Below are 12058 nucleotides of genomic sequence, written 5' to 3'. Positions count from 1 at the left end.
TCGCGTAGGCCGCAAATCAGCCGGTCCCATAGTCACTCCTCCAAATTTGTGAACCTGCAAGCGACGGCAGCTTCCCGTAGGGCGGCGAGGAAGTCGGCGCCGGTCTCGTCGGGGCGCTGGTCCCTTTTCTCGAATTGTGACCGTGCGGCCACCTTGGAGCGCCGGGGCCTGAAATGTGCGTTGAGCCTGGCCACGAGGTCTCGGTACGCGACGGTGTTGATGGCCTCCTGGGGGAACAGGTTCGCGGCGACTTCCAGCAGCGCTGGTCCCCCAAGGCAGAGCAGGATGGCCGCCTTTGCACCGTCCTCCGATATCTGATTGAACCGCATGTACAGTTCAACGTGAGCCAGGTAACGGGTCCAGGTTTCGGGGCGGCGGGTCTCGAATTCGCGGGGTTGTCTGGCTCTAGCCATGGCGGCAGTTGGTCGTGGATGTGGCGCTTGGCGTTACCGGTTCGGCTGGCGGTTGTGGGGGGAAGAAGGAAAAATGCCTTTCCCTTCAGCTCGCGGAGCGTTTCCCCCAGTGACTTCAGCTCTTGGTCGGCAGCAATCCCACCTTCGTCGCCACTATGTGTAGTGGGTCCGACGCAAGAGAGACGCCAGCCGGTGTGTGAGTTCAGCTCTTTATTGGAAGGGGAAGTGAACTGAGGAATGAGGGCTACCTGGCCTCCTTATATACCTGGCCAGGTAAGCTAACAGCCAATGGGGTTGGCCCTAGGTTTCCCGCCGAAACTGTCCAGGCCAACGCCCCCTGATGGCTGTTGCTATGCAGATTCCTGCATACATAACACTTTCCAAAACCTAGACCATGCCATGTTAGTGAAAGAGGTGATCTAGAAAAAGTTGGGCTATATCTTTGGTATTGGGCTGCAAAAGTCCTGCAGGCTTCGGATGGAGCAGTTTGGCCCTCCTGCATGTGTGGCAAGAGGACTTCCTTGTTGAGTCAGGAACTGCATTTGCTGCATCAGTTGTTGAAGACTGGCTGCAAAATTCCTCATTTTGTTTCTATGCTGTTCAGGCATCTGCTGATAGAATGGTTTGTCTGCTATTGCTGCAGCTCTGGGATCTGAGGTCATGGCTAGGATATTCTTGAGATTAATGTCAAGCACCAGGGAAATCAGCAGAATCATGCAGTTCAATTGAATATAAAGATTTATTACAGACTTAAGCTCTCTACAAGAATGTGAGCTAGTAACATTCAAGAGAAATTAGCAGAAGAAAGACATTCAAGTTGGGCTTAGATATCTTGTGGGCACACAGGGACCTATGACAGATGACATGTTTGACCCCTCCCTTGGGCTCAGCCTTGGTCATCTCTTACAGTATCTCTCATTTTTTTTCTCTTTGGTATTTGTGTTTGGGCTGTAATTATCTTCCCAACTCTTCCAGATATTTTTCTCATCAAGATGCCCATCCATGAGATCCTTATCTTTTTCTTTATTGAAGTTAGCTTTCTTGAAACCTAGAACACCTTCAGCTCTCTTTGCTTGTGTCAGAACCCATATCTCAACAGGCCCCTTCTCTGTTACTAACCCAAACCTTATTCTCTTGTCTAGCCCAGTGGCAGCAGCTCTAAGCCCAGTGCATCATTGCTGATGCCATCGCCAGGCACAGAGCTGCTGTTACACTGGGCTTGGAGCCACAGTAGTGGCGTTAGTGGCGGATCCATGCCAGGCTCAGAGCTCACCGCGGAAGTGGCAGCAGCTGGATGTATGAAAAAGGGTAGCCCCTGGCTGCTGCCTCTCCTATGCCTGCCCCAAGGCACTCTGTGCTCTGCCCACCCACTCACTTGCCTGCCCAACTAGCTCTCCCTCTGGCTGCCCGTGGGGAGTGGTCCTTGTGGCAAGTTGGCCATGTGGAGTTGTCCCTGTGTTGAGTTGGCAGAGACGACTTGGTGATGGTGAACTGGCAGCAAGCTGGCCATGGTGAGTTGGCTGCGGCTAGTTGACCCAGACATCTTAATCTTGACCTTGAGCTCAGAATGTGTCGTACCTCATTCTGATAGTAAAAATATAGTAATAATAAATTTAAATTACTAACTGGTTTTGATTTCATTAAATGGCAGGAATCTCTTCAGTATGTAGAACATAGTCAGGAGGCAGCTTTAATCAATCCTAATATCATACCTTTGGGATGTTATTCCTTTTATTATTCTTTATTCCACATAATGCTATTCACTTTCATTCCTTACACGCTTGCAAACAGTTCCTCTTCTTCAACAACTCCTGCTTACCCATTGCTGGTGCAGCTAGAGCAATCCGAATGTAATAATTTCAAATTATTTTCTTCCACTGTTTATGTCATATATTAATTGCCCCCAAGAAATTATTTCAACATTCAGATTTAAATCTGTGTTCAACTTTCACAGTACTTTCAGGAAGTAAAATAATCTCTCCTTATCAATATTATTTTTTATTTATCAGATATGTATGCTGCTCAATTCAGAATCCCAATGATTTTGAGTGGTTCATGACACTCTGCATAGCTTTCCCAGTCTGTCTGAAACTTGTACTTTTATCAAATTATTTTCCCAAGAAACCAGAATTACAGACATTTTTAAAATCAAATGCTAAAGGAACCCCTGCTGAAAACAGCTCATACCAACTTGGTGAAATTTGGCAAATCTTCAAAATTTTTTGTAAAAAGGATTCCTAAGCCTCCCATTCTAGAGAATTGATAAATGGTAATTCCTTTTAATGAAATATGTTCCATATGGACATATTACATCTTATAGGACATCTGTCATTTGCTACAGAGCAAATTAGACTGTTACCAAAAGTTTATATGAGGTTCTGAACGAAATCCTATGATTTGTCCCCTCCCCTAATAAAAATTCTGCTCACTTTTCTGCATTGACAGGCAGATTGTATTCTGCCAGACTAGCAAACTGATAAAAAAAGAAGAAATGGTTCTGCTTATTGTAGAATTAATGAATAGCTGGGCGTTTTATATTGACAATAAAAGGCCCAATATCAGGTTTACGAGTTGCTGCTTTTTATTGCCACCTGATGTTATTCCAACTAAAAATGTTGTTAACCTTTTAACAAAATTTTTGACCATCTGAGCAAAATGTCGAAGACAAAATATTTTAAACATTTTACTTCTTTATTTTTTTGAAGAATTAATCATTATTTAAAGAATTATTCGTAGAGCTCTTCAATCAATATTGACTTGAACTGTAATAAAATCAGATAAAATGCCTTCTGGGGAAAAAACAGAACCAGTCAGCTAATAGGGAAAATGTTTGGCTAATAATATCAGGAAATAATTTTCTAGGGTTTTTGCATTCTAGCCTTCTGCTGTTTATCTGTCATACACAAAGCAGCTGGAAGTAAAGTTGGCTTCCGAGAAGGGTTTCTAGATTTCAGGCTTTTCTTCCATTTTTATGGCCAGGGCATTTGCCCAGAGTGCAATTAATACAGCCCTGGATTGGTGGATTTCCCCCGCATTTTTTCCTTTAAAAGCCTCCAATGATGGCGCATCCAAAATTTCTGGAGGCAAGCCATTCCTCTGATATATTGTTCTGTCAGGAAATTTCTCCTTAGTTCTAGGGCTGGATCTCTCCTTGATAATCTTCCACACATTACTTCTTGTCCTGCCCTCAGGTGCTTTGAAGAATACAATAAACTCCTCATCTCTGTGACAGTCTCTTAAATACTAGAAGACAGCTATCATATCGCCCCAATCTTTCTCTTGGATACGCGGCTAAACAATCCTAGTTCTCTTAAGCATTCATCATACAGTTTAGCCTCCAGACACCTTATCATCGTTATTGCTCTTCTCTGCATTCTTTCTAGGGCAGTGGTGGCGAACCTATGGCACGGGTGCCAGAGGTGGCACTCAGAGCCCTCTCTGTGGGCACCTGTGCCATGCCCCAGAGGTGGCAACTGTCCCTCTTCAACCAGCTACCTGCTAATTTGCTGAGGTCCCATGTGGCTGAATGCATCCCGGCATGGCTGGTTTCCCTCCCACCCCATCCTGTCCCTCCTGGCCTCGCATGCTTTCCTTTCCCCAGGCACAACCCAATGAATCACCTCCTCAGCTGTTGGCCGACCAACCATCTCGGAGGCAGCTTCTTTGAACTGCTGGCGCTGCAGAGCCCCAGAGTGCACCTGTCAAGGGGCCAGCAGGCTGTGGCTACTGACAGACACCGTTGGGCCCCATGCGCTCGCTGGCCTCTGTGTGCGGGGGCCGATGGTGTCAGGCAGCAGCTGCCCCAGCCCTTGCCTTGCCCCATGGCAATGGCACCCCCACCTTGCCTCACCTCACCCCACAGGATGAGCCTCCTGCCTACCGTCCCACCTGCCAGAGACCTCCTGGAGCTCCCCCAACCCTGCCCACCCCCCACAGGTGTCCCTCCCCATGAGCAACATTGAGGTGACCACACCCACCTTGGCCACACCCACCCAATCTTCCATGACCACCACAGCCACACCCACCCAATGGGCCACACCCACCTGGCACCCAGCGATAAATAAGTGGGTTTTGGGTTGCAGTTTGGGCACTCGGTCTCTAAAAAGTTCGCCACCACTGTTCTAGGGCCTCAGTATCTTTTTGTATAGTGCCAACCAGAACTGGATGCACTATTTCAAGAATGAACTTCAGTGGTACTATCATTTCTTATGTTCTTGATGCTACCCCTCTGTTGATGCAGTCTAGGATAGCACTGGCTTTTTTGGTAGCTGCAGCACACTGCTGGCTTGTACTTAAGTGGTAGTCCATTAGGACACCAAGATCCCTTCCTTTCACAGTTATTACTGTTGAGCCAGGCACCACCTGTTTTATACCTGTATGTTTGATTTTTTCCTATCTAAGTGCAGGACCTTACTTTTCTCATCACCAAACTGCATCTTGTTGGATAGGGCCCAATGATCAAGTTTGTCAAGATCCATCTGAATCTTGAGTCTATCTTCTAAAATGTTGGCAATTCCCCTTAGCCTAGTGTCATCTGTAAATTTGACAAGTTCCCCTTCTATCTCTTCATCTAAATCATTTATGAAGATATTGAAGAGTACTGATGCAGAATTCATTTACCCAGAGACTTTTGCGGTAAGTATTGTAGATATCTAATTTATTCATAGGAAAAATTCAGGGAATGAGTTTTTTTTTTATCATAATGGAATGAAATTTGCAGGAAAGAGCAAATTGTAAGGGACTAATTCTGCTAAATAAGAGAGCCAGTTTGTTCTAGTACTTAAGGCACCAGGCTAGAAATCAGAAAACTTCAACATCTAATTCCACCTTAGTCATGAAAGCTAGCTGGGCAATCTTGGGCCAGTCACTGTCTCTCAGCTCCTCCATTTTTGTTAGAAAAATAGGAGTAAGGAGTATGAGAGATGCTCCCTGCCCTGAGCTATTTATAAAAATAATAAAGATGGAATATAAATAAAATAATGAAATTAAATTAAAATAAATTTGAGATAGTCCTAGCAATCTGGCTTTTAAATATGCCATGTCTCTTTTGGTTTTTCACCACAATCTGATGGGAATTGTTCAGGAAAACCTGATCATTATGAAAGGAATAAGGACTTCATATTACAAAGTAATCATTATGGAAGTATTGAAACACTTGCTTTAGAAATCTGATCTAAACCTCTGTTATAATAATCACTGTTGAACAGGGCATAATGAATTTACTATGATAATAGCTTCCTAGGGTGAGAAATAATTCAGATATTTCAGAAAGCTTGGTTGAGAGAAACTGTTTTTCTTTTCAGTTTGTATGCTCCCCCTCTTTGAACACCACACAGAGCTTGACAATAACTGGCTAACCTTTCTGTAACCCCAGAGTTGAAATGGAGCGATGCCTAATAAAAATCTGTGCCAAAGAAGCCACTCTAGTTTGAACCTTAAGCTTCATTCCAAGCCAATACACGCTGCTAATATTAAATAGTTTGAGCAGAATTTTTTGCTGGGAGAGATGGAGGCAAGGAGAGGCTTTGGAAACTGTTTAGAAATATTGTTTTCATAATATTTTAGACATTATTTCAAATATTATTTATTGAAATAGAAGCTGATCCAGATGGCTTATAGAGAGGTTCCCTGTAATCCTATAAGCAGCTACGGTACATGACCTCAGGGCATCTGTCGCTCAGTCAAGAAGACACGAGATCACAAGGCACCTGCTTTTAAAAAGTCTATTTTTTTTAGGAAGGCTGGGTGAATAGATGGCAGTGTAATATCTTTAGGTTCTCTTCTGTCAATTGCTATGTTTATTTTTTTTAAATATGCAACTAGTTGTTAGAGATAATTTAATCCAGAAAAGGCTTAGAAAAAGTCAAGGCTATTTTTAATATTTGTAGAGAAAGCCATTCACTTTGCATATTTTCCATGTACTACAACCCCCACCCCACCCCCACATACATTTCCCAGCTATGTTTATGCTCTGCAAGCTTTTCAGAACTAACACAGACAATATATGACTTCTCTGTAACAATAAATATTCATCATACCAGCCAAAGGGAAAAACAGCAGCCGGCATAACATGAAAAGATAGGAAAACCTTGCAATTTCCTACCAGCTCGCTTTCTTCTCTGTGATTTAAGCAATGACTTTTATACTGGCATATATTCAAATAGTTATGATTTAACCTAATATTATTCTAGATGTAGTTTGTTACAAAGGTGATAGCCTCTTGTAGCTATAGCAACAATATAAGAGATAGAGAAGGGAATATGATGTAATTACTTGAAAAAAGATGTGGAGAATTGAAATAGCTGCAATCTGGATTAAAATCAATCAGCTAAAGAATATATCTGCTTAGAATGACAGTTACATGATTCCAGAGTCCATTTTTCAACAGAGAAAGGTATTCATAGAAAACCAGAGGGATCTGAAACAGAATTTTTTTTTTGCTGCAGCCTCACCTTATTTAGGAAATGACAGACTGTGGATTTAGGATTGTGCAGAGATGACAACTGTATGCCCTTTTCCATCCCCAAGAGACAGATTCAGGAGGGAGGGAGAGCAGCAGAGGAAAAATCTATTTTTGGCACTGCTCCCACAACTCTGCAATTCTAACCCTCTGCTTGATGCTTTACTCTTTCTTTGATGAGGAGCCATCTTGAGGGTGGGGTTTCCAGGGCTGGGCTGCAGAAATTGAGACTACCGTACATACCATAAAGTAGCCATAGAAAGAGACATAGAAGTCTGTAAATCCTTGCTGCCCTGTTTTGGCCAATTTGTACTTCTTTCAAAACAGACAATTAGCAAAGTACATTTTAACAGAACGTATCTGTTCTGTACTTTAAACAAAGTCAGTTTTATACTGTAGATGCATAATCACTTTACGAATGTTCTGCCTAAGAATGGCTGAGAAAAATGCAGGAGGACCTTATTTTGTCCTCATTTCAGCACAATTTCTGGTCCCAGCTTAAACTAATGCTAATAGCTTTATATGAACTATAACGATAATATGAACTGTTAGTGGAGTTTCTACTTTTTATATTAAGATTTTATAGTGTATATGTATTAGACATATACACTTAATTTGAACATGACATATTGTCCATAGACTTCAGAGAAATTAAATTTTGTAATATAATTATAGCAGTTTTCTTTTACTTTTCGTTGTGTAGATGCTGGCAAAGATGGTAGTCCTTATCTCTGGGGGAGAGAGAGAGAGAGAGAGAGAGAGAGAGAGAGAGAGAGAGAGAGAGAGAGAGAGAGAGAGAGAGAGAGGAGGATGGAGAAGAGTGTGGAGATGGAAGTGAAGCTCTTTAGCCTGGTTTCTCTTTATTGTTGTGGGACGGTCATATGAACCTCTGCCACCATTCCCCGCATGATGTGAAGGTGGACGTTAGATTCTTGCAAATGCTTTTACAAAATGGGGTGGGGGGGGAGGATGGGAAAAATCATATCAAGCATAGAGTCCGAAAAGGTCATTGTGGAAGGCTGCTGTAGATGCAATGGTCTTATCAATGGCAACGGAGCCTCTTATATTCATGTTACTGAGTAAGAATCTTAAGGGACTGGTGTGATTATATGCATTAGTGATCTGACTCTCATCTCCAAATTTGATGAGAGCGCAATACAGTCTTGATTATCTTCTTACAGCAGCAAAATCTTCTCTCCTGTTCTTTTTTAAATTTCTTGCCTTCTCCTGTCTTTCTTCCCTCTTCCCTTTTCTGCTGATTCTGTGAATAAAGCAGTTAGCTAGAATCTGCCACATAAACAAAGATAGTAAACTAATCGTGTTGTTGCCACATAAAAGCAGGAGCAGTGACAGGATCTCAGCTATTGTGAGCAATTTCATCAAGCCTCCTTGTACGTGGGGATGATCTTGGGAGACCAGTTAAAAGAGACACTGCTTAGGGAATGGCCAGATAAGAGATAGCATAGCCCACGGAGGCATAGTGACTGGTGCAAGAAGCTCAGCAAGGACCCTCTCTACATTACCAGGTTGTAAAGGTGACGGTGGAAGAATTACACTTTTAAGATTGAAAGATTCTGTTAATATAGCTTTGCAATAAAGTACAATTAGCTTATCTGGTTGTTTTTCCTGTCTGGTCTACCTACTAAGACTGATACTCCCTTCTTCTTAAGCTATGTTGGGGGGAATTTTGCAGCTTAATCTTCTGAACTGATATTTATTTATTGCATTTATATACCGCCCTTTCCCTGAGGACTCAGGGCGGTTTACAGGGAATTAAAATCAACCATACAAAAGTTAAAACCCAATTTAAAAAAATTAAATCGTTGTTATTATTATTATTCAGTATATTATTATACTGAATAAGATAGAAAAAATACTAATATTGGGGTTTTTGTATATCACTAATCATATTTTAATGAAAAAAATATTGAATTAATACAAAATATATTCAGCAAAGGTTGTTGTTGTTAGTTACGAAGTCGTGTTCGACCCATCACAACCCCATGGACAACGTTCCTCCAGGTCTTATCAAATATTAGCAATATTAGCAAAAATTAAAATATTGCAAAAGAATTTATGTAGAAATTCATATTGAAACACAAGAAGAAATATATTTAGTTACAGAGGAAGTTATAATTATTCTCTTACAAGAAGAATGCAAACTTTTAAATATTTTAGCCATGTCCTTATAATAATCAGAAAAGCATCTTTTTCTTATTTCCCATTAGCAGCCTCATATATTTTTGTGGCAATTCTATAACACATATTTCACTCTTTTCCATGCAGCTTCCATGTTTCTTTATTTTCACTTTTCATTCATTCTGTATTTTTTTTCCACACAGGACTTGTATTTTCTGTTCCTGCAGTTATTCTATTTTTACACTAGTTTGTTTTTTTACTTCTTTGTCCTTTTTTAAACTCCACAAGACCCATGCTTCATACAGCCCAAAAGACAGTCTGTCCTACATTCAGAATTTCTCACCACCTCTGTATCTTTTCATTCTGTTATTAACAACAATCAAATGAATCATGATTTTGGATTCATCTCCATTTCATTCTTATTTGTATGTTTGAGTAGACCTATGCTTAAACCACTGTTTGAAATAAATATTCCTTTTTCTAAGTGACTACTTGTCACACAATCATCATTCTAATTCATTCTTGGGTCTCCATTTGGCTCCATTTTTCTGTACTCATCTTGCTCCATCCCAACCATTCATGTCACTGGGCAGAATCATATAAAATATGCCAGAATAATGGTATATTCCCACCCTCCATTCTTATCATCCAGCAGGCTAGTATACATGTACTTTTTTAAAAATCAGAGAACCACATCACAAAATTGGAGAAGTGTAAACACCGAGGAATAACAGGATGTTTGTATCATGTATTAGTTCAAGATGTACAGATGCAACCTGAATTCATTTCTCCCCATCTCTAGCCTAATGACAAACAATAGACCAACTACTTAGCTTTCTGTTTTAATTCATGTCTTTTAAGCACAAGGAACTAAGGCAAATAATTTCATTTATTTCACTCTTCCATTTTCTATTGATTTGATTCCTACCTGGTCAGCTGTTCAAGATTACAAATAATAATTCAAATGAAACAGCTTTGATCTTTGTAAGGTAGTTTTTAAACGCCATAATATTCAACCTATTGGGCACAAGCCTCTGTGGGGTAGAATCCCGTTTGATAGATGCATGAGGTGAGGGTTGTTTTTTTTGTTTTTCAATGTAAAAAATTAAAAATCATTCTTAATTTTAATTTGACAATTCAGGTTGTAGATTTCCAGGGTTTTGAAAGAACATTAAGGAAATGTGATTTCTTTTGATTAGAAAAGATAAATCCCACCTGTGAAAAACTTGATATGTATCCGTAGCATCATTTTGACCCTTATTTGAAATAATTCTTAGAACATAGCACTAACAGCTGTAAGTTACCTGGATGTATTTCTAGCTGAATAATATTTTAATGCTTGATTTTATTTTAATTTTTTCCCTAGAACCTGAAGCCGGTGAAGTGTCCCCTCCAGTGGGAGCTGGCGTGAACAGCAACAGCTGGACTTTCAAATATGGGCCTGGTAATTCCAAGCAGCCAGGACCAAGTGAGTTGCCAGACAAATTCATTATCCCAGGATCTCCTGCTATCATTTCCATTCGTCAAGATCCACCAAATAGCCAAACTGATAAAAGTGACTTCATAACCTTTGGCAAGAAGGAAGAGACCAAGAAAAAGAAGAAAAAAAAGAAGGGAAACAAGGCTCAGGATAAAAAAGAAAAGACCAACAGCGCCACTGATAACAGTGATCAGTGAGAGGTTTATACTGAACAATAGATTTAGCCAATTTTTGCAATCTTGGAAGAGCTCTCCCATGTAGCAACTCCCAACTTCTTCCTACTGTTAACCAATTTCCTGTATGTGCAAGACTTCAAAAATCTGCAGGGAATTCACAATGTCTTTTGCTTGACAGGTTTTGTCTTGAAAGCTTTATCACACCTGACATTAACTATTTTTCTCCACCCTGGCTTATTTTCAGATTCTTAAAAAAATCAGATCAGTTTCTTTTCTCTTCTCTGGAAGAGAAACTTTTCAAAACACAGCCCAAGCAAAATCGGAGTCTGTAACCTTATCCTGATGACATATGGGGGTAGGGAGTTAAACAGTTTTGTTATTGTGCACCCTGTGACTGATTGAAAACTCCTGTGCACTGATGGCTGGCTGGTGATGCAAGGTCAGATTAATATGATGCAAAAGCACTCGCAAAACATGAACAAATTAAGTTACTTGTTAAATTAATGTGCCCTGGGATCTACCTTAAATTTGTGATTATTTTGTATTCCATCAGATTTATCCATGTCTATTGTGAGTGCAAGCTTTTATATATTTTATATGCACACTCCAGCAAAAAAGCAAGTTTAACTCAGACAACTCATATGAGAAACCATGAAGTATGTCTGCTTCCAAGCCATTGGCCATATTGCCGCAACAAGGCCTTTGATCTCCTAAGCAAGGATGTCCCTCAGGGAACGTCTCCATGGCAACCTCCCATATCCTTGACTCACTACTGTAGAGCTAAACAAGGTGTGTGGAATATCTCCCTCTTGGGAAAAAACAACAACAACACCACAAATAACTTTGGAGAGTGGGGATTCCTTATTCACATCTAGTGTGCAGCTGTGTGGATAGAAGTGTCTACAACCCAGATAACTGAACATCCCTCTGGGGACATTGTCCGAGGCTGTTATGAAACCACCATGCTGACAAGCTCTCAGAGTTTAACAAAGGAATTAAGGGCTGACATCTCAGGAATGTAAATGACTGTGATGTTTCCTTTATGTCCTTGTTTCCACTCTATTTAACATTCCTTTGCACATAGCATCTCTGAAAATGTCAGAGTATCTCCATAAAACATATGCAAAAATATAGAAGGAAGGAAGTAGTCTTATCCATGCTATTAGTGATTTAATATATTTATAAAGGGAGAATAGCTGTAAATGAAGAAATATTATGTCCTTTACCCCCAAACTGAAGTAAATTTACAGCCATTAGAAAATATAATTGCTGCTAATAAAGTGCTTTAGAAAAAAAAATGCCTGAAACACTGTATTATATTTGCCAATCACCGCTTTATTATATCAGGTCACTAGATTGGGAATGGGGACTGCCTCTTGCATGCATTTAA

General features: G+C 40.5%; 1 protein-coding gene across 1 annotated transcript in view; it reads left to right on the top strand.

Moving 5' to 3' along the window:
- The window catches only part of LOC310637912 (protocadherin alpha-5-like), a 121176-nt gene extending 110121 nt beyond the window's left edge, over positions 1–11055 (top strand). The window contains exon 4 of the mRNA XM_083358533.1: positions 10379–11055. Within this exon, the coding sequence (XP_083214659.1) occupies positions 10379–10689 (311 nt within the window). The 3' untranslated portion in view covers positions 10690–11055. The remainder of the gene's footprint in view (positions 1–10378) is intronic.
- The last annotated feature ends 1003 nt before the right edge of the window (positions 11056–12058 follow it).

The sequence above is a fragment of the Vipera ursinii genome, assembly GCF_947247035.1.
Source record: "Vipera ursinii genome assembly, chromosome: 3".
Taxonomy (NCBI): Eukaryota; Metazoa; Chordata; class Lepidosauria; order Squamata; family Viperidae; genus Vipera; species Vipera ursinii.
Note: the sequence above shows the minus strand (reverse complement) of the source record. Positions and strands in the feature narration are given on the sequence as shown.